At 45.5% G+C, this 23,290-nt stretch overlaps 3 protein-coding genes across 3 annotated transcripts; 2 read left to right on the forward strand and 1 right to left on the reverse strand.

Moving 5' to 3' along the window:
* The first annotated feature begins 5,410 nt into the window (after positions 1–5,410).
* On the forward strand, positions 5,411–6,710 carry LOC127348272 (uncharacterized). The gene has a single exon (XM_051374355.1). It carries the CDS (start codon positions 5,472–5,474, stop codon positions 6,654–6,656), a length of 1,185 nt encoding a protein of 394 aa, XP_051230315.1. The 5' UTR covers positions 5,411–5,471; the 3' UTR covers positions 6,657–6,710.
* A 4,402-nt stretch (positions 6,711–11,112) lies between these two features.
* LOC127291963 (calreticulin) lies at positions 11,113–14,180 on the reverse strand. Its single transcript, XM_051321299.2, has 13 exons — positions 13,953–14,180; positions 13,554–13,661; positions 13,255–13,447; positions 12,903–13,161; positions 12,759–12,815; positions 12,527–12,574; positions 12,346–12,432; positions 12,197–12,254; positions 12,007–12,074; positions 11,815–11,910; positions 11,678–11,725; positions 11,537–11,581; positions 11,113–11,439 (listed from the first exon to the last, which is right to left on the reverse strand). Exons 1-13 carry the CDS (start codon positions 14,059–14,061, stop codon positions 11,290–11,292), a joined length of 1,326 nt encoding a protein of 441 aa, XP_051177259.1. The 5' UTR covers positions 14,062–14,180; the 3' UTR covers positions 11,113–11,289.
* Positions 14,181–16,002: 1,822 nt separating this feature from the next.
* On the forward strand, positions 16,003–16,389 carry LOC139838873 (uncharacterized). Its single transcript, XM_071828891.1, has one exon. The coding sequence runs from the start codon at positions 16,003–16,005 to the stop codon at positions 16,387–16,389; it is 387 nt and encodes a 128-aa protein (XP_071684992.1).
* Positions 16,390–23,290: the final 6,901 nt, after the last annotated feature.

Genomic DNA, 23,290 nt, shown 5'->3' on the forward strand with positions numbered 1-23,290 from the left:
TATGGTTAGGTGGATCATGGCTTGCGTCACTACTGTCAAATTCTGTGTACAGGTCAATGGCAACCTAACTGAAGAGATTGCCCCATCCAGGGGGTTGAGGCAAGGGGATCCCCTTTCCCCGTATCTTTTCCTCTTTGTCGCAGACTGCTTGTCTAAATCTATCCAACGGGTTGTCTACGATCAAGGTCTAAAAGAGCTCAAAATCTGTAGAAACTCGCCTGGTATATCCCATCTTCTCTTTGCCGATGATTGTATCCTTTTCTTTCAGGCTATTGGCAGCCAAGGTAGCATCATCAAATCTGCTATTACCAATTTTGAGAAGGGTTCATGCCAGCTCCTTAGTGTCAGCAAGTGCTCTATCATGTTCGATGATAGTTGCCAACATCAAAACCAAGAGGATGTTAGAAGAACCCTGGAAGTTGAACAAGTTGATTTCGAGGACAAATATCTGAGCCTCCCAACTCCCGAAGGACGGATGAAAAAAGGAAGATTCTATTCCTATAAGGATAGGATTAGTAAAAGAGTCAACAATTGGGATGAAAAATACTCGTCAATGGGAGCAAAGGAAGCTCTTATTAAATCTATTGCCCAAGCTATCCCAAATTATGTGATGGGTGTTTTCAAACTCCCAGTGGGATTCCATGAAGACTATACTCGTATAGTCCGGAATTTTTGGTGGGGAGAGGACGAAAAGAGAAGAAAGGTTCATTAGGAATCATGGGATGTGCTTATGTGACCGAAAAACTTTGGAGGAGTTGGATTTAGGGACCTAAAACTCCTTAATCAAGCTATGCTTGCTAGGCAGTGTTGGAGGATCATCTCTAACCCCAATAGCCTGTGTGCTAGGCTCCTTAAGTCCATCTACTACCCGAGAGGAAACTTCCTTGACACTGTGTTCCATCAGGATGCCTCTCCCTCTTGGCGGGGCATCGAGTATGGTTTGGAGCTGATTAAAGAGGGGCTTATATCGAGAATTGGAAATGGAGAAAAAACCCACATTTGGCGTGACAACTGGCTACCAAGAGACTACAATCTAAAACCAAGAGCAGGGAAAACAAACACTAGAATTCGTAGAGTAAATCAGTTGATCCTCCAGAACTCTAATGACCGGAACAAACCACTTATTAGACGGATTTGCTTCCCTGAGGACGCTTCTGTGATACTCAGCTTAAAGCTCCCTGTTCAGCCCTGCGAGGACTTCAAAGCGTGGCACTATGAGAGTAATGGTAATTTTTCTGTGAGAAGTGCATATAAACTCGCTTATAACCTTCACAATGGTGTTAGGTGGCAAGCCGGGAGCAGCGAAGCTACTGATAATTCGAGGAGTATTTGGAAGCTCATTTGGAAGACCCAAGTTCCAACCAAGGTTATAATTTTCGGGTGGAGAACAGCTCGTGACAACCTCGCCACCAACAAGAACAAGTTCAGGAGGACTTTGGAAACACAAGGCACCTGTACAATCTGCGGTATGTGCGACGAATCTAGCTTCCATGCTACAGTCTCATGCACCAAAGCTAGTCTTGAGGGAGAAGATGAGAGAACACTAGAACCTGCCGTCGGAATTCAGATTTTGGTAAACTGGTGAGGATTGGCCGCTTATCTTACTGGGATGTTGTAGTGATAAGCAAAGAGCCCATGTGCTTCTCCTCCTCTGGAGAGCTTGGCACCTCCGTTGTAACGTAATACACTAAAAAGGCAAGGAATTAATCATGAAATCAGTGTCTTTCTTGCTGAACTATGAAGCCATGCTTACAGACTGCAGCCCAGCCACACGGAATAACAAAGGTAAAAAAGCTATTGGTTTATCTGACATGACTAATCAATTTGGTTCTTGTTCTTCTATTCAAAACAAAGTAGAAGATATGCATCTGTCTCCTTAGTCCAGGCCTACGGAAGATACTACAATGATCAATGTCGACGCAGCATACAAGCCGCTGACTGGTGAATCGGCCATCGGGGTTGTGGCTCACGACGGCCAAGGCTCCATCATCGCTGTTATCAGCAGGTCGATCGATAGATGCCAGGATGCGGAGGAATCTGAGGCTAGAGCGATCCTTGCCGGACTGCAGCTGGGCATCGAGCTTGGTCTTCATGAGCCAATTGTTATGTCTGACTGGACAGCTGCTGTTAATGCGTCAAGAAGCCCTGTTCCTAACCTGTGTAAGCTCTGGAGCGTGTATAAGTATATTTCTAATGTTGCTTTGCGTTTGCCTGGGTGTCTCATGCAGTACACGAGCAGCAAGTTTAATTGTTTTGCTCACAATTTAGCGCAACTAGCTTTTCAGTCTGACCTGTAACCTTTGGCTGGCCCCAGTCCTAGCTTATATTTCTGAACTCGCTGTGGGGCGATGGTGTAAACTTTGAAAGTGAGTAATATATGAGCTTTTCCCTAAAAAAACCCTGCTCGTCAACACCTTCTGCTCCTCATTGGGTTCGATACTCTTATTTATCGAAAGTACTATGATACACCCCCTATACTTGTGGGTCATCATCGTGCTTCTGGTTGTACGCTATGTGAGATTTTATTTGTGATGGATATAATACTTTGATTGCTATTTTTTAAACAAATGAAGAAGATATTTTTAAAAAAAATTCTAGAGACAATGTTATAGTACATTTAAGTTTTGAATAAAGAAAGAATGGCTTATTCAATGTATATACTTGTCTTCATTGAGACGGGCATTGCACGTGCAAACTTACTAGTGCCTACAAACCAAAACAGATAATAGTTTCTACCAATATGAAACTCTAGTAATTATTGGAGACCATTTTATTCAAGAAGCAAATATATATAGCAAACACTCTTTTTTTATGGAAGAAGTTTCAATGATGTAGGCTTTGAAATGGTTCCATTGACATGTACAACACATGCTCAAGGTCGACCCCAACTTCTTCATTGCTCATCCTTCTCAATTACTTTCCTAATTATTTTTTATTTTTATTCATACTCATAAAATAATTATTAGGTAACCGTAGCTAAACTTATTTTACATGTTATAATGATACAATGGTATGCTCAAACTGAATAGTGCATCAAAGCATAAGGATCACACCACAAAGAATAAAACAATTAACTTTTAAGTCTAACTCTCTTCCTATGCATTGGTATTTTATATATGAATAATTAACAACAACTTTGTGATAAATAACACATATAATGTTTAGTAGCTTGAATTTTAAATAAGGTGGTAACATAAAGAGGGCTCTTATCTCTTCTACTTCCATAGTATTGGCAAGCATCAAAAGCAAACCTAACCTAATAATTTTGAATACAATCACACCACATAAAGACCACATATTGAGCTTATGGCATCATCTATTTCTTTTATATCACTTTCATCCTCCCATATATTAGATACAATTGTTCCACATGGAGGACTACTAGGCAATGAAGGATCATCATTACTTGAAATACTATACGAAATAATCTCAAACATAAGTTCACAAATGGATGGAATAAAGTTGGCACATCACATCTCACCAATACCCTACATCTCCCACGTCAATGGGATCTACTCACACATGAGAGGAGAATAGCATAACAACATCATAGCAAAGTAAATGGAATTCATCTTTATATTACCGTAGCAAGCCACAATAGTTGAAGATCAAATCAAATACAAACCATGATGAAAATCGAGGTTTCAATCTCTAATCTTACAAGTATGAATCTCCCTCTCCCTCTCTCAGTACAAGTAGGATGTAATGGATGGGGTGTTGATCTTGATGAGATGGATCTTCGATGGAGTCGAGATTGGTCTTCTCCTTCTTCAGATCTGATCTCCTCTCTCTGGTGCGAATGGTGGTTGTTGTGTTATGTTTTTCGTCTCTGTGCCTTCACAGAAAAGGTTCGGTTTGATAAGACGAAGGCGGCGCCGGTTCGTACGGGCGGACGGTACGAGCAAGCCCCGCCCGTACCGATGCCCGTTAGGGCCTCTACATCGCAGGACCAAGTTTGCCTCAAAAGGAAATGTCTTTATTTCGTTGCAATTAGCTCATAAATGTCCTTGGATCCTCCAGATACGATGGTTTCCTAAAATACATAGTTGAAAATAAGATTTTTCTTGGATCGCGATATTATCGTTAGTTCAAACACAAAATCTAATGAAAAACCAACAAAACCAATAGATAGGTGGTGGAAAATCCATAGTAAAATGCATCGAAATTTGGAGCTATCAGAGGCAGTCGGGGTTGGTCGGCGACATCCTTTGGCTCTCGCATGGGGATGAAGGAGGGAAGGAGTCTGGAGCCTCCTTGAGTGTCCTCGTGGCATGTGCGGTGACAACAGCAGTCTGCATAGGATATGGCAGCGATGTATTGGCTTTTGTGGAAGTTTAAAATAGCGGCTACGCTTCTTAATGACAACATTTGCATACGGTAAGAAAGCTATCACGTCATTTTGTGTTTTTTCCTAAAACTAAGAAAACCTTCCCAAAAAGTTAGGCATCATTGATCCATATCATTGAAATAATATAGACATATTTTTAATGATTCAATTATTCAAATGTGTGTTGAACAACGATGATGATTGTTGCAATAAAAGGAGCCCATAAGTGCATATTACATAACTACATTCGTCTGCTTTCAAATCTAAAACTTGAAAATTTTGGATCTTTTATTTGCTTACCAATTCAGCACTTTAGCGGATTTAGTGAGCTACTAGCGGGAGTTTCTGTTTAGCACTAAATGTATATAGCGTTAGCAGAAGTGCTCTATATCTATCATAATGACACTATATCTGGGTTTGCACGTTGGTCAAGACAGCGGCGCTCACCTACATTTGTGGGTGCTACGAAAAGGAGAAAGGGGGAGGGGTTGAGGTGGTGACACGTGGCACAACAGCGGCACTGCGTGGTGTGACGGAGGCAACATGAAGGTCTGTATGGCGGCAGCACGATGGTTCGCAGCGTTTGACTTATGCGTTGGAAAAGATGGAGACAAGAACATGGGTGGGATTGAGACCCTGTCTAAATTCATATTTCCGCTTTCTCTGTAACAACAACAACAACAACAACAACAAACTTAAAAAATACCAGTGTCTCATAAAAGACGAAATATTTTTTCAGTGGAAGGTAACGTTCTCATTGACAGCGAGTCAGCTACGGTGATTTCGTCAATTTCAAGGCCCAACAAATAAATTTTTGAACTTAGTCTTTGAAAGATGCTCAATGGTTGGCATATGTGTACGTGGTTTTCTAGAGGTGAGTGTATGTGCAATAACTTCTGTTTCGCAAAAAACAAAAACCTTAAAAAATACGTGTGAGACTTGCCATACCGAGCAAAATATGGCTGAAGAATCTGGTTCGATTCCGTTTGGCATCGCTGAGTCACGAGGAAGCAATCGACGGGACCCTCCGGCGAAATATATTACGGTTTCACAGAATTCATAGCGACCACGCGAAACAAAAGATCGTGCCCAACAAACAAAAAAAATTCGATATTGCTCCAACTCGAACCCAGACCTAGCGACCATGGCACGGCGCCGCCGAGAATCGCTATCGGCTCTGCCGGACGAGCTCCTAGAAGAGATCCTCCTCCGCCTCCCGCCGGACGAACCAGCGTGGCTCCTACGCGCCTCCCTCGTCTGCAAGTCCTGGAGCCACGCCATCTCCAGCCCCGGCTTCCACTGCCGCCTCCACGAGCTCCACCGGGCACCCCCGGTGCTCGGCTTCCTCCACCACCGGCATCCCCAGTGTAAGGACACCCCGCAGTTCGTCCCCACCACCGCCTCAGCCTTCTCCCTGGACGCTCCAAAGTGCCGGTTATGGCGGGCCATCAACTGCCGCCACGGTCGCGCCCTATTCTGCTCCGACTCCTACGATGATCCTGAACTCCTTGTGTGGGAGCCAATCACCGGCAGCGAATGGCGCGTATCGTTAAAACCGGTGATCTCGAGAAGGGCCGCGATAAGCGGGGCCGTGTTCTGCGCAGCGGATGGGTGCGACCACCGCGACTGCCATGGCTCCCCCTTCCGCTTGGTCTTCGTCTTCCGTGTCAATATCGGCCCCGTAACTTTCGTCACATTTGCGTGCGTGTACTCGTCGGAGACCGGCACGTGGGGCGAGCCGACCTCGGTGGTGCAATGCGTGTACCCACTCATATTTACAAGCTATTCCAGCGTGCTCGTCGGGAGATCTCTGCTCTATTTCATGTCTGACAATGGGTTCATCTTGGAATATGACCTGGCAAAACACTGCCTGACTTTGCTCGACGCGGTGGAGATCGATCCTGCCATGCGCCCGAGGAGATTTAGCCTCCTAATGGGGGAGGACGGTGGGATGAGGGTTAGCCAAGAATGCTATCCACATCTCAAATTTTGGACTAGGGAGGCGAGTCATGCGCGGTGGGTGCTAACCCGGGTCATCAACCTGGGCAATTTACTCCAAATTCGTGATGTCGTGGATATCGAAGTGCGTGTGGTGGGCTTTGTGGAAGGATCAAATGTCATTTTCGTTGACACGGATGTCGGCCTCTTCACAATTGAGCTACTCACGGAACAGGTGAGGAAGGTGACCGACGAAAGTGGCTTCAGTAATTTGATTCCAGTTGTCGGCTTCTACACTCCTGTGCCTCGAGGTGAGCTCCAGCCACTCTCGAGCGTTAGTGATGAAGCCGGTGGGGAGCAGGAGAAAACAGTGGATCAGCTTTTCGACTAGGGGTCCATTGTTATCAAAGAGGGAGTCTTTGTCAGCGCGTCAGGCACGACCACAATATCAGGTAAGGGATCTAGTCCTGAACCCATCACCCATTCCGAGTCTTTCTAAAAACATTTATGTGGATGGAATAGTTTGGTACTCGTTAGGATTAATTAGCGTTTGGGTTACCAGGAGTCCTTAGTTGTTTTGGATCTATTTTGTAATTTGGGAGGTAGTTCTACAACAATGTTGTTGTTGTTCATCTTTCTTGGGTTTTGGGCGGCAAGCTCGCTTATGTGTGCTACCGTTAAAGGGGCTCAATGAGCCGAATTAGCTCTGGTGTTATTTGTTAGCAATACCTGATATTTAGGACTCGGCGTCTTTTGCCATGTTATGTGTATTGAGATGGACATTAAATCGAAGAGCAATTATTGGAGTGATCCGAGTGAAGGGTGTTATTCTAATTGACAAGCTTTATATGCCTCTAGTGCTGGCTTGTTGCAAATATTCCATCAATGTGGAGTTTATCGCGTGGTACTTTAATTGTGGTTCATAATATGTGCACAACACTACTCAAACAACAGAGTCAACACAACATAGTTAGCACCTTGTGTCATCAGAACAGATGGAATGAATGTAGATGGGTTGTTCTACCTCAGATTGCAGTTACATTCATGGTCTTATTTTATTTATAACTTAACCAGTTATGGACTGAAAATTTGTGCCTTTTATTCTAACATATGGTTCCGTGTTATCGAGAAGTTGCTCTGGAGGGTGCTACCACGCTCAACATATATGGGTGTACCTTTCTACCCAAAGTTCAGGAGGTGATCGATTCTTCAGGTAATGTTCCCAAGTGTGAACCAAATGAAGAGTCAGTGCAGGGTAGAAGCAGCAAAGATGATGCCGGGAACTCAAAGACCTCTGATAGCAACGTTGAGTGTGCTCCACCTTCAGAGAAAGGTGATTCTTAGTATTGTACTGTATATGATTGTCCCTTACTAAAGACCAGGGTGAAATACATGATTTGCGCTGAGGTTTGCATTGCTCTCTAGGCTTCATATGAATTATGAAACTTCACTTTTATGGAATAGTTTCTCAAACAAGATGTGAGGTCAACTGTTCTGTCAAAAAAAAAAAAAGATGTGAGGTCAACTGAACCCACAATTTTAACAGCCACTGCCCCTAGACAGTTACTATTGTGCGCACACACGCACGCGCACGCGCGCGCACACACACACACACACAAGTCTTGTTTTGCGTCTTGGAACTCATTTGAACCTATCTCTTGAATTCACATCAACATTCTGCAGGAGACAGTTTAATCGATGTTTGTTTGCTAATGATCTTTTTTATTATACGGACAGTACATGATACAAAAGCAAGAAAATTCTCATAATAAGCTTTTCCTCCTGCTGGGGTCATAGTGATAGATTTGTTGTTCAGTCATTAGGGGAGAACTCAATCGGCAAAGGAATGGTATCTTTGTCATTAGGGGCTAGAGTCAGGAATGGTTTGCTACTTAAGGAGTACATAAGTCTTGCAGTAAATTTTGAGGCAAATTTAACCAAAAGATCAGGCAAACAAAGAAACAAATACCATTGGCCAACTATGAGGATTTCTCGCAAAATAAAACACTACAACAGCAGTAAGGCTTGCTAGTTGGCATCTTCTGTATTTCATTCACACAGTAACAAAGAGATGATTTTTTCGATAAAGAACAAAGAGATGATGCAGAAACAGGATATCTGTTATGGCCAATTGCATCAGTATCATAGTTTGTGGAATATTTCACAAACACTTGGAAAACTGAAGTTTTGTATGAACCCGTGTGTTTTCCTTGTACATACACAATTAAGACCGGACTGTCTGTCAAATTGCTGCTGTCCAAACGTTTAAGTCACCTTCTTTGGTTGTTTTTCAGATTTCGACGAGTGGGCATTCAAACAGTATACCCCTAGCAATAAGGGGAAGAGAGGAAGTGTCAACAAGAAGAAGAGAAGGAAGAGAAGAATCTAAAAGTACACTTATGCATCTACATCATTGCCTGTTCTTAGTGTATGTTTTTGCTTACGGTCTCGTAGGCTGTTGAGAATCAGTCATAAGCACAAGATAGCAAATGGTTTGAGAAATAGCAAGCTGACAAATATGAATCTGGGGACATTGGCGCTGATGTTGCCTCTGTGATAGTTTCGGAGGGTTCGACACCTCGAAGAAGTGAATGCTGTTTATGGTGGCGTGTCATTGGCGCGTGTGGATGCTGAAAACGTGGCTGTGGCTTATACGCACCATTCCACCTGGATCACATCAAGATTGTGTCAGAGATCTGATTTTGTGATGCAAGGTTGCAGAATGGGAATCAGTCTCTTGGGATGAAAAAATTGCGACTGACCGCGCCAGAATCCACCTGAGGACGTCTGAGAGAAGATGACCCCGGTTCCTCGTGCGGCCTACCGGCAAAGGCTTTCCTCCAACAAACAACGGTACCGGGTAAGATTGAACTTCCGATGAAGCTACCACCCATGGCATCGTCACGTGAGACTAGAATCCTCGGAACTCCCCCACCGTCGGCGTTGAGCTCAAACGCCAGCACGCCTTCTTCTGTGGTGAACACAATCTTCTTCTGTCCCTTACCCGCGCGGTAAGGGTTTATTTACTTCTAGTGTATTTATTGGGATGAGAGGGGATTATTTTGTATCCTAGAAAATCTCTACTAGTTTGTTTACTTCTCCGGTTTTGAACGAAATAATCCCGAGATATCCCCTCGGCCTCTCCCATTCCCTCATCCCCACATTTTTTTTTTTTTTGCCTATATTGAAAACTTTCCAACTTTACATCATACTAGTGTATTTTTAGGAACGGAAATCCTAGACCTACGGAATTGGACTTACGGACTCACCTTACGGACATACGTGCAAAAGTTTTGTTGGTTCAAATCTTTGGCCCTCCTTGATTTCCGGGTTGTAACCCCTCTGGCTGCTCTCCACGTGAGTCCGTAAGTTCAATTCTGTAAAAATGATTCCGTACGTGTAGCATTACTCTTTTGGGAAAGGGTATTTGAGGGAGTTGGATGAACACCAAATCCTCCTCCATCCCTACACCCATTGGAAAAAATACGAAAGAAGTAAGCAAGGCCTAAATGTGTAGCGAAGAGACGCAGCATAATCAGATCAAGCTCGGGCTTGGCTTGTCTGTGGCTGCACGACACGATAGAGCTTCGCCCATTGCCCCCAGCCTCGCATCACATTAACCGCCAAATGCAGTAAGACCATCTCTAGCAGATCCCCCATCCGAACCCCATCCGCATAATAACCACCGATTTCCGGTCCGGAGGGCAAAAAATGCGCTGTTCAGATCCCACATCGGACTCCCATTTGCAAAAAAAAAAAGTCCGGGTCACCCCGATTCACGCCACGCGACCCCCAAGTTCCCGAGTCGGAGGGGCTTTGCGAGGCCGGCCTCCATCCATTTCCCCCCTTGGCGCGAAGGAAGTTTCAGCAGTCGCGCTAAAAACGAGTGAGTGGTAAAAAAAATCAACGCGGGATAAAGCGGCATCGTGCGCGGCATATTTGGTGCTTTCGCTATAGCCCGCGGTGATTCCTCTCCCTCACGCTTGCTGATTCCTCTTCCTCGCATCAGCGCAAGAGGTCTACTGGGATGGATGGGTGCTCTACCCCTCCCCCATATAATTCCAACTCCAACTATGCCACCCCTTCCGGCGGCACGATGTTATTGTCCCGCCGCCCGCATCCTCTTTCACCACTGCGGGAAACCCTAGCGCTGGGCTGTTCGTTGCGCGCTGGCTGAACACGGCGGGCGAAATTGTTGTACATGATGGGTTCCTACCATCTCCAAGTCATACCACTCATGCACACACATCTAAAATTACAAAAGAAGATGAATCAAATATTGAAGATGCAAAAGATGATGGTGAAGGTAACGAGACGGAATCGATGTGCAGGTGCCACCAGCTCCCATGCCTACTACTACCTCTGTCCGGATTTAATTGACGTCAATCAATACATTATTTTCATTAGCCTTCTCTCCCCCGCGTCGATTAAATGGGAACGGAGGAAGTACTAATAATGATGGGTTCGTACCACCTCCAACTCATACGACTATTGTACACGCATCCGAAGTTGCAAAAGAAGATGAATCAAACGCTGGAGATGCAAAAGATGATAATGGAGATCTTCTCATTTGTTTGTCACTTTGTTTCCTTTGTTTGGTATGGACTAGGTTGTGTTGAACTATGTCATGGATTTGAAATGTGCTATGTGGCACAAATCATTAATTTAGTTGAATTGTTTCAAATTGGTATTTGCTTTTGAACTATGTCTAGTGAAATGCTGCTAACCACGCCCGAAAGTATACCGCACCTAGTAAAATAGTTAATTGCCTTGCGTGCAAAAAGCAAACCAGGCGCTTTAAAAGCATTTTGGCGCACGGTTTTCTTAGGCATCTTTTGGAGACGCTCTAAGGCCACTAATTTCTCATTTCAAAACAAAAATTACAATATCCAAGATTGTATTGCTTCAGTTCTTTCAGAATGACTGTTCTTCTAATGAATGGGAAGTCTACTGCTGTTCCCAGAGGAAACGTTTGGATACAATCACAGTGATTTGACTAATTAACTCTCCAAACACGGCATTATCTATAGCTCGTCCTTCCTCTCGGAAGCATCTTTGCTAATTTCCTCTACCTTCTTGTCGGCCGACGCCTGCTGCGGCTTCTCAGCAGCAGAATCATCCTTGGTCTCCATGTCGCTGGCAGTATCGATGTCTGCATCATCATCCTCCTCGTCCTGCCGTAGGTGAGAGAACATCATTTTCGTGTTAAGATGATACCAGTCTATATTTAGGGAAAAACATTCATGACATCTAATTTGATTTGTAGCTTACATCTGACGCATCGTCTTTTTCATCATCCGTGGAGTTCGCGGATTCCTGTCAATGATGAAACATCAACTAGTTAGTATACTAAATATATCTTACAAGGCCACAAAGTGCAAGTGTGATTCTGAAGAGAAGATGTTTGCATACCTCCTCGAGCTTCTTCTTCTCAGCCTCATCAAAGGCAGCCTTCTCAGCCTGCACAAGAGAAAGTCATGCCTTAGTTCTGTACAGCCAGACATTTAAACGAAACAAAACTGAAAATGTTTGATCGTAAGACAACATACATCTTTGTGCTTGCCCCAGGTCTCCTCTGCCAACTTCTTCGCGTATTCAGCGTCATCTGTGATCAGGATGTTGTCGAACAGAGTTCCTGATTTAACCTAGCGTTGGTCAAAGAAGAAATCAATATTACATACTTGCAAAAATAAATTCAGAAAAATGTCAGCAATGTGTCAGAGTTTTATGCTATTACTAACCTGCCATAGCTCAATGCCAATGTGCTTCAGGCTGTCAAAAGAGTAGATGTAAGGATCATCCTTGAACTCTGCACAAACAAAGAAGAAATTGTGTATGAGCTTTGATGTTTCACTGAATTAGTTGAGCAGAAAAGATAACTGGGCAGCAGTTAGTCTGAATGTATAGCAGCCACTAGGTAAGCTCAGGTACCTGGGTTATCGATCAAAGGTGCCTTCCACTTGCCTTTGAAGTTCGGGTTCTTGATTTTCTGAATGCGGAGGTCTCATGTCAGATTTATTTATGCACATTGCTGCTTTTCTAGAACAGCTGAATATCTAGTCCTACTGTCATAGTTATACCTTTTGTGTCCATGGTCCCTTATACTCGGGGTTTGGAATGGTTGGGGCTGTCCATTCACCATCTTCCTCCTCATCCCAGTCCTCAGGCTGCCATAGGCATTAATAAACGTGAGAAATTTAACAGACTGGAGGCAACCAAACACAGAGTAATACGGTTCCAAGAATGGAGAAGTAGGCACACCTTCGTCGCTTCAGGATCAGTTACTTCCTTAGGAATGTCATCATAACCCTGCAAAGAACAGTCAAGAGTAAGACAAGAAACAAGCACAGTTTAAATACCTAGTGTTGTTAACGTAGTATTAGCCATATTGCATTTGGAGCTTAGCCAAATACTGTGCCATTTGTCAGAAATCGATACCCTTACTACAACATCATCGTCATATAAGTTGTGTAGCACCGGAAGAAAAATCTACCTCTGGCTTCTTGTCCTCGGGATCAGGAATGTATTCGTTGTCCTCCCAGTCTTCTGGCTGCAACCATCAGTACACAGCATTTAATCACCTCTGTCACAAAAACAAAGCAACCATGGCTGCTCACTCAGAGTAGCAATCTCTCACCTTCTTAGCTTCAGGGTCCCTGATCTTCTTGGCAGGGAGAATGTCCCAGTCATCGTAGACGCTGCCAGTTTGCTTCTCTACGTTGTCGATGAGAATGCTGTAGGTGGCATCGGGGCGGAGGACGAAGGTGTACACGTGCGTCAGCTGGTCCGTCTCGCAGGGCACCTCCTTCTTGATGAGATTGTTCTTGCCGTACTTGGTGAGGATGGCGTGCACCTTCTTGGTGGTGTACCCGCAGATATCCGGCCCAAACATGATGCTGCAATTGCCGATAAGGTATGGATGATCAACCGACCGACCGATCCAAGATGGGTTATTATACACGAACTAAGAAACTGTGACAAGGATGAACCTGTAGGGGGTCTCGCCACCGAACTTCTTCTGGTCAACGTCGCCGCCGAGCAGCTTAACGTAGCCGCCGCCGCAGTCGAGCTTCTGCTCGTGCTTGACGGAGAACTGCAGCACCAGGGTCTTGTCCTTGTTGCTGAACTCCGGGTACTGCGCCGAGATGGCGTAGAACCTGTAGTCCTCCGAGGTCTGGATGCCTGCGCAGGGTTGCAGAAACAGAGTACTCATCAGTAATGGCCGGACAGAAGAGAGCATAACAAATTCGGCAACACTAACAAAAACAGAAATATTATGATCGCTTACCTTTGTCTTGGGCATCTCCGCTCCAGCTGCCGGAGGTGTGGTTCCACTCGCCGGCCGTGCCGTCCTCCTTCTTCCACTCGGATTTTACCCAGCGATCCTCCCACCCATCTGCTTGTCAGGCACAATTCGCGGTTCAGAATTCAGACAAAAATAATTACCGAATGGAAGATGCATTTGCCGAGAGAACGATGAATACGTGAAACACACGGTAGATCACACTAGAGGACGGCTTCAAGAACGGAAGAAAAACTTAAACCCCGTTGACGAAACGGAGATCCATGCGTTGGGAACGGGAGCGCAAAAAATGGCGAGATCGAACCCAACAGAAACAGGATTGACGCGCACTGATGGACTGGATCTAGAGCGCGATAAGAGAGAGGTTTAGATCCGGCGGCTCACCGTCGAACTTCTCCTGGAAGAAGACCTCGCCGGCGGCGGCCGACACGAGCGCGAGCGCGACCAGGGCGACGGCCGCGGCGGAGCACGACGACCTCGCGAGGACCGCCATCACCGCCGACGGCGAGACAAGAGCCACCACTCTACCCGAAGCTTCTAGAACCCTGGGAGCCCAGATCCAGCTCTCTGTTCTCACGCCAGAAACCTTCAGATCAGATCAATGGATGGATAGCGAGCGCGAAACGCGAGTTTAATAAGGAGCAGGGCTGTTGGGGTGAGCACGCTATCCCACTGACAGAGTGGACCGGGGCCGGTGACTGTGCGCGCACTTGCACACGTGGCACCTGTGGCACGCGAGGACAGCGAATGGGTGCCTGCCGGGTGGAAAAATCGACGTGTTTCCGGGCACCAGGGACGCCTTTGCGTTGGAGATATGGCTGCATCGTGCATGAAGCTGCCGCTTGCACCTGCTGAAAAATGGGTATGCCGCCCCTTTAGGGCATCTCTAAAAGCATCTCCAGCCAACCGTCTCCCCGACGAGATCCCAGAACGCTTATTTTTTATCCGGATGGATGAAAACGGTTCAGTCGCGCCCCCAGCTCCTCAATTTCGTCCGGATTAGGCCTTTCATGCGTACGGAGAGCCCAGGCCATCCCCGGCCCCCCGGGGAGCACTCGGGGACTCCGGACGAGAGAAAAGTGCGGGAACTGTTTGGTGGCCCCGACCTGTCGGCGACAATGGTCTGGGTTTCTACGGCAATACCCTCGTCTTCCCGACCTATGGCAATACCCTCGTCTTCCCGATCTACGGCATTACCCTCGTCGAACGAAAGTTTTGAACTCTCAAGTGGTGCAACATAGACAAATTATATATAACTCGAATAAACATAAAAAATTACATATAAAAACTTAAAAACAAACTTAAACTACTTCTTCTTCCTAGATGGCCCCGCCTCATCGTCGTGGCGGCGACGCTTCCGGCTCGTCACCTCCTCGTCGGAGGAAGTTGAGTCATCCTCTTCGTCAGCGTCCTCAGCCTCTTCCTCCTCCTCCTCCTCCTGCTGCTCATCCTCCTCCTCGGCCTCTTCCTCGGCCTGCTCCTCGGCCTCTTAGTCCTCCTCCTCGTCGTCATCCCATTCGTCCTCGCTGGCCGGGGGAGGGGGGGGGGGAATTGTCGCTGCTGGACGATGCAGCTTGATTCCACCAATGGCGCCATCCAGGCGGATTCCCCTCGCTGTCGGTGTCCGATGGCCAAGAGAGATTGCTCATGGTTGACATAGGATGGTGAGGAGAGAATAGATGAATGGCGTCGACCGTCGGAAACCGTATATGTAGGTCTATCGACAAAGAGAGCGACGGTTGCTATTCCGCGGAGTTCGTGCTCCATTACGGCGGTTCTCGCGTCGAGGCCACTTCGACCGTTCCTGACGAGGCGCTTGGGCTCCCCAAACCACTTCGCGGACCATTACGGCGGTTCAATGCGTCGAGGGCACTCCGACGGTTGCCCTTCCCGGCGACTGCACCGTCGCTATGCACGCGGTGGGTAAGCGTCAGAAGGCGGCCATGGGCTCGCCGCTGGGAAAATGGGTCTCCCCATGCCAAAAAAATACGTCAATCCGGCGCTAAATAGCGCCGGATTTCGGCCTCGGGAGCCCCAACGGCTGGGGATGCTCTAAGAACACCTACACGGATCTGGATACGGGGTGGCAAAATGCGCCTGCATTTAGCTCCAATGACCCGACGCATAGTTATTAGGTTATGCTAGAGACGCAAATGTGATCTAAATATGCGCCTCAGATTGAAGTCGGGTAGATTTTTAACCGCATCTGTCGCGTCTTCAGTACCCAAACATCTGTCGGTTGTGTCGGCTAGTGTTTAATTGCGTCGGTAGGTTCCCTAATTCATTTTTTGGGTGTTATTGTGGGCGACCATTGATCATCGGCTGTTACCCACGCAGATGGATATGTAGAAGTTGCTCGAAAAGTTTTGCAGTGAGGTCATTGACTTCTTTTGACTTCTTTTCCGGTGAGAAGTCCGAGCAGACGACGCAGAACATGGGTTTTGCTACGGCATCCATCCTCCACGAGCACAATGCCAGCCATATGCCGGTGCAACATGGTTCTGTAAAGGGCCGCTCAAAAAACTTGTCGCGCAATAGAGTGAAAGGGAACCTACGGCTTCACAAGGACTACTTCGATCGCACCCATCCGGTGTACCCGGAAAAATTGTTCCGGCGGCCGTACAGGATGTCAAGGGGCCTGTTCATGGTTATTCTATGGGGCGTTAGAGACTACGACTCGTACTTCCAATGCAGGCCCGATGCCACAGGTGCGCTAGGCTTCACCTCTTACCAAAAATGTTCCGCAGCTATCCGCATGTTATCGTATGGAATGGTTGCTGATATATTTGATGAGTATCTTAGAATGGGTGAGAGCACCTGACTTGAGGCCATGTACCGATTTTGCCGAGCCGTGATTGCCATTTTTGGAGAATATTATTTGAGGGAGCCAACATTTGAGGACACAAGGAAGTTGTTGTCTATCGACGAGTCTAGAGGATTCACAGGCATGATTGGCAACATAGGTTGCATGGGAGTGCAAGAACTGTCCATTTAGATGGCAGAGTCAGTACAACAGTCAAGCGGAGGGATGCACTGTCATTCTTGAAGCAACTATATCTCAAGATTTATGGATTTGACATTCATTATTTGGCATGACTGGTTCCAACAATGACAATGTGTTGCACCGCTCTGTGATTTTCAACAGGCTTATGCAAGGTAAAGCTCCTTAGATGAGGTACGAGATCAATGGAAATGAATATGGCAAGCCATATTATCTTGATTATGGCATCTATCCTGAGTGGACCACACTGGTGAAGACTACTCGTAATCCAAACACGAAAAAAAGTAGAGGTTTGCCACGATGCAAGAAGCTACCCAGATAGATGTAGAGTGGATATTTGGTGTGCTCCAAGCTCAGTGGGCAATTGCCCGTCAGCCGACAAGAACAAGGTCGCTGAAGACCATACATGAGGTGATGACCTGTTGCGTGATCATGCACAATATGATCGTTGAGGACGAGCATCCTGATGGCCACAATGAGCGCCTATAGGATTTCCAGGGTGAGTTGGTTGCGTCAATCTCTATGGCATCAATCTGGCAGCAGTATTTGCATATGAATGTTGAAGTCAGTAACGACCACATGTCCAAATGTCTATAGAATTATTTGATTTAGCATCAATGGGCATTGGTTGGCCATGAAAACATTGTGTAGTCATCAATATCACCTCATTTTCATGCAGCTTTCAGTTTTTTTTGGATGTAATAACTGAGTACATCAAACTTGTTTATTTTGCTGTTTGAACATCTGAATTCGTGTCCGCGGGCCAAATTTGTCGGCGCGCTGGGGCACCCCTTGGCGCAAACAGACGCGTGGTAAAAAATGATCATTTTTGTGTTCGCGGACCGACGCAAACGGACACACGCTACCACTTTGGGTGTATGATTTGTGTCGCCCTGTTGGAGATGCCCTTAGTGCAGCTAACCTCGATATAACTGATCAGTTTGTTCTTGGAGACGCAAAGGTGGCTTAAATTTTTATCGTGAATGCGTTGGCATGGTCACGGTCTGCGTCCGTGCCCTATCGGCATGGGCCTACCTGGCAGCAGGTGTAAGGTTGCAATGCTTTGGCCTCTTCGCTTCCACGCCTGCGCCTTCCGCAGCTTTCTTCGACATCCATCAATGGTGTGCTTCGTCTTCAGCGACCGCGCCAGGTGTGGCAGGCGGCGGATGGTCTTCGGCATTGTTATAAATGGCACGTGTCTTAGAGTCCCGCGCTCGTCATTAAAAGGGCACCAACAACATCCTGTCATCATCCACATATCGCCCACGCCTCCCTGGCCCCATTGCCCTATTTCCGACCATGCTTGTTCCCACCACACCGACAGTCACAACACTCTACCACCTCGCCATGGGAAAGAAGAGGAACGACAACAAGGCATCCTTGTCGCGGGTGAAGAAGAAGGAGAAACCTCGGATCAGGGTCCCCTCCTTGTCGCTGGGCTGCTCTACGACACTAAGGCTGTTAATTTTACCCACATATGGGTACCCGTGGGTACGTACCCGTATGGGCAGGGGATGGGTACATTTTTATGCCCATGAGTAGTACCCATAGACTACCCGTTAAATCATGGGTATGACACAGGTATAGCCTCGTACGCCTCGTACCCACGGGTTACCCATACCCTGCCTGTTTATTGTAAATTTCTTACATGACACATCTACTTTTGTTGACCTATGATTTAGAATATGAGAGTGTGATTATTATATTTTGCTAATTTTTATGTACTCAAGTAATTCATTTTTTGAATCAAAATTGTTATCGATAAATTTAAAATTGCAAGTGACTTGTATAAAATTTGACCTACCCACCGGGTATGGGTAAAGTTTTATACCCATGGGTACGGGTATGGGTAGAAGTTTGTGAAAGTGCAAGTTTGTGAAAGTGCATAGAGATCCCATGTGTGGTTTTGGTAATTAATGACAATCCCTATGGACTAATGTTTGCATTGAGTTATTTTTGTAGGAGTTGTACATAGGCAATGCTTGGACCATAAGTTGGCTTCAAGGTTGCAATAAGAAGAAATGAAGTGCAAGCTCAAGATAAGCCAACTCGAATAGATCATATGATTGAAGCTTGTCATTCATATGTGTTCATGGATATGTGAAGATGCACCAAAGAAGAAACTCTCCAATAGTGGATTATGGGGGAGTAATCTGCAAGACTTCATCAAGAAAGCACAATCAAGAAAGATATTCCATCTTACTGCGATCAAGATTGTCATCATCGAGCTCAAGTGGAATGCGCAAGGTTGAGATTTGCCCTTGATAGGGTTTCTTTCTTACCGGTCTCATGGTCTAGTTGGGAGACCGGTTTATAGGCTACGTGTCATACTATCAAGGGGCTCTCGAGTGAGTAACTCGATCATATCATTCGGAGTGCGATCAAACCTTTGCATCCTTGCATCATATTTCTTGGTTATTATTTTTATCTTATCCATGTGGTGTTTTAGAGCTTGTGGTTATTTCCATGACAAGCTCTACTTCATCGAACACGAATTTCGCATAGATCACTTGTTACGTTTTCGAGTTTGGTGATTTTCTCGGTTTCTCGTATTGAGGTGTTGCACCTCTAAAATGAATTAAATCCCAATAATGTTCATACATGATAGGCCATATGCGTGAAGGAATTTTTTTTCCGTGAACTTGTCAAAATTTAAGTTTATCGGTGCCAATTGAAACTAGTCCAAAAAATTACATAGAGTTCCAAAAGAGCTAGACAATAACTAATAGGACCTGCAACTTTACAAAAAGGACCCCAAAACATATAGAAGAAAAGCCATCGAGTTCTTCTCGACCGCACATCAGAGCTCTGCTCCGCATCCTGGCCAGCAACTCCGTCGCCGGGGATGTACCACTTGGGACGGTGTCGCCAGTAGTCGCCAGGACGAAGCAGAAGAAGGGCCTCAACAACGGTATATTGGCTCTGACGAAGCAGAAGATGTGCACGGGCAAGACGGATGATGCCTTCGTATGCCCCGAGCTTGTGAACTCCTAGGAACGTCCGCAACTTGACTTCCCCATTGGCCAGATCTGAAGCACTGACCAAAGCAAGCCTCACCGATAGCGCCATCACCTTGATGGCAGCAAATCGGGGTTTGGCCGGCTAGATCCGCCAGATTCCCCATTGGCTAGATCTGAAACCGATGACGAGATCCCCGACTGCATCACGCAATTATCCACATGGGAAACACTAGATCTAAGCTTACAACAACAACTACTCCCTCAGATCCAAATTAATTGACTCAACTTTGCTTATCTAAGTATGGATGTATCCAGACATGTTTTTACTCTAGATACATAGACGTCTAAGAAAAGTTGAATCAATTAATTTAGATCGAAGGGTGTACGATATACAGAGAGAAGTCGGCCTCGTCTCCGGCCGGCGAGGCCGCTGAAGAGAAGGGGGAGAGGAGCCGGGGGAGTGGGAGAGACTCTCAAGGGGAGGGTTGGAGAGAGAGAGAAGAGGAAAAAATGAGAGCTCCCTGGGAAAGAACATTATTTTTGTCGTTCCCGCTGCATGAAACTGCAAATTTCGGCCGCGCGCCCAAGCATCCCGCCGCATCCATTCAAAAATCCCGTGACCAGTTTTACCCTTTTAACCCTATTCCGGAAGCTACAACCCACCGACCATGGAGGGCTCATTCAGTAACAATGAAATATCTTGCCTAGATCCTAAACCCTCCCCACAGACGCCCACCCACCCACCAACCATTCGCCCTATTCGCTCAAAAATACTCTCACACGCCAAAGCTCTGACTCTACAGTACTAGATATGCTTCGCCGCTGGCATACTCCTCCACAGCGTAGCCTTGATTGTGTTGGCTGTCCACCCACCGGATCCGCTCCCCCGCCGCCCTCGCCACCAACGGATCTGCTTCACCGCTGACCTCATCCACTGCGTAGCAATCAACGTCTTTCCTGTCGACGCACCGGATCCTCTCCAACGGAACCGGATCTACTTCACCGCGGCCCCCCTCGACAGAAGCCGATCTATTCCACCGACTACCTCGGTGCAGCGGCTGTATCAACATCACTGAAGCCCTTGCCATCCAACCAGATCTTGCTTCACTAATGCCCGCTTCTCCTGAAACAGGTTCGATTCATCGTCTCCCGCGTTCGCCATCGCTAGAATGCAAGTTGCCACAGTTTGGTAAGTACTCTGTCCCGTTTTATCGCAGTGTTTCTTTACTCATGTTTTATATAGTTATTTGCAGATCTCATATGCCATCAACTTTCTTGATGTGTTGCTTCGCATGAAGTTCATTTTAATATTGTACAAAAGCATTATCCGGTCGCTACCATCCTATTCATTCTAGCAACACCTGTGTGCATCCACATATTGATAGCATACCCATTCATTTTGCTGCTAGCTATTTTCTATTGCCTGCTATTGTCCCACTGCTTTTATAATCATGCTATGTGCATTTCCAATCTGCTTGCTCTTATACCTCGTCATTAGCTTATAGCTATTTTTCCATGAATGCTCTTATCGCACAACTTGTGTAGTTATTGTTGCGTGCATGTCTGGTCTTTGTACTATCGTAGACTAACTTGAAAATGTTATTTTTCCTAGGGATTGATAATGTGAACCACTTATTAGAACATCCAACATTAACAGCGGTGACGCTAGGGAAGGTTGGAATCTAAGTTCTTGGTTGGTAATTTTAGCAGTTTACTTCTTTTATTATCTATAAGCTGTATGCATTATTCCTTCTGCGAGAGATTAACACTTAGAACCCTGCCATAGCTATGCCATTCACGCTTTACTATGTTTCTGCCTATTAGATATGCTTGTCTTGGAGAAACTGCGAAGGTGCTTTGAACCTGACATCTGGTCATTCTTAATGTCAGTTTACTTTATGTGGAAAACCTTGGCATTACAGTTATATTCATTCCGTACTCTAAATCTGAATATCTGAAATTCTTATCTCATGCAAAGCAACATCTAGTTGGTTTTAATCTGATATCCGGTAAATATTATCTTATTCATTTGGCAGCTCAAGTTTTTGTTATTTGAAACCAGCTGACTTGGTATTAAATGTGATATCTAAACACACATTAAGGACAATGGAGCAGGAGGATTAGCATTTCACCTGATGGCTGAGCCTAAAATGACAGGCATGTTGACCATGACTAGTGCACGCAAGAGAAGGACTTGCAGCGAGCCAATATGTGTGTATTACATGTTTCATATTTTATCTTGTGCTTATTTCTGCTACATGCTGTTATCTGATCTCTACATTGCATAATACATATTCAAATAGTTCATTGTTGTAACTATGTTTACAATATTACCAGAATGCAGTTGTAATGAAGCAGTCATCACTAGAAGATAGACGCCAAAAAAGGATCTGTAGCGAGCTTGTGCAACATTATAATGTAAGTCTGTGCTTAGTAGAAGTTCCATACATTATCTTGTGCTTATTTCTGCAACTTATTATTATCTTATATCTACATTACATAATACATGTTTAAATAGCTCACTGTTATAACTATGTTTGCAATATTACTAGAATGCAGTTGTAATGAAGCAGTCCTTAGTACAAGATATAGGGCAAAAAAGATTCCGTAGTGATCCTATGCAACGATATAATGTAATTTTGTGCTTAATACGTATCGACAATGCTTAATACATGTTTGCATAGTTCATTGTTTAACTCTTTTTGCAATACATATCAGAATGCAGTTGTAATGAAGCAATCCTCATCAGAAGAGAGGCCCCCAAAAACTTCTGACCTTTCTTGTGATGCGTCCTCCCATAGCGGTCAACTTAGACCATTCCTTTTATCAAATAGTAAATATCTCAAGATTGTACTGCATGAAAGACATCGTGTTGCTGCTCTAAGATCTGTAGCTGATATGTTGACAAAGAGTACACAAGATTCAATCAAGGCGATCTCCAAATATGAGCGTGTTATTGATGATGCTAATAGAAGCCCTCCATGATTATATGTAATTTTTTATTTGGGCACATTAATTGCCTTGTAATTTTCCTAATTATTTTATTTTGGACACAATGCTACAATATGTACGTAATTGGGTATATCATTGTTACCAGCTTTTAACTTTAATTGGCTGCAGGCCCATGAAATTTAATGGGCCTTCTCATACGCCAAATTGGGCCGGCCCAGAATGCAAGTTGACTAGTCAAACGACCAGTACCCTAGCACTTACTTAATGGGCCAGCCCACTTACTGTAAATGGGGCCCACTTTTATTTTGAGGCCCGACCCACTTACTTATTGGGCTGGCCCACTTGCTTTAAGATGGACCCCACTTACTAACTAGGCCGGCCCAATAACAGGAAAGTGGGGCACACATGCTTATTGGGTCAACCCACTTGCTTTAAGGTGGACCCCACTTACTAACTGGGCTGGCCCAATAACAGGGAAGTGGGATCCACATGCTTAATGGGCCCGCCCTTTTATCTTGTTGACCGGTCAAACAAAACCTTTGGCCCGACCCACATACTTATTGGGCTGGCCCATTTGTTTGTTGACCGGTCAAACAAAGACATTTGGCCCAACCCACATGCTTATTGGGCCAGCCCGATTTGCATGTTGACCGATCAAGCAAAGAAATTTGGCCCGGCCCACATGACTATTGGGCCGGCCCATTTAATTGTTGACCGGTCAAACGAAGACATCTGGCCTAGCCCACTTGATCAGTGGGTCGGCCCACTCGTCCTTTTGAGAAGTCAAACCGAGGCATTCGGCCCGGCCC

The sequence above is a fragment of the Lolium perenne genome, chromosome 4 (genome assembly GCF_019359855.2).
Source record: "Lolium perenne isolate Kyuss_39 chromosome 4, Kyuss_2.0, whole genome shotgun sequence".
Classification (NCBI taxonomy): domain Eukaryota; kingdom Viridiplantae; phylum Streptophyta; class Magnoliopsida; order Poales; family Poaceae; genus Lolium; species Lolium perenne.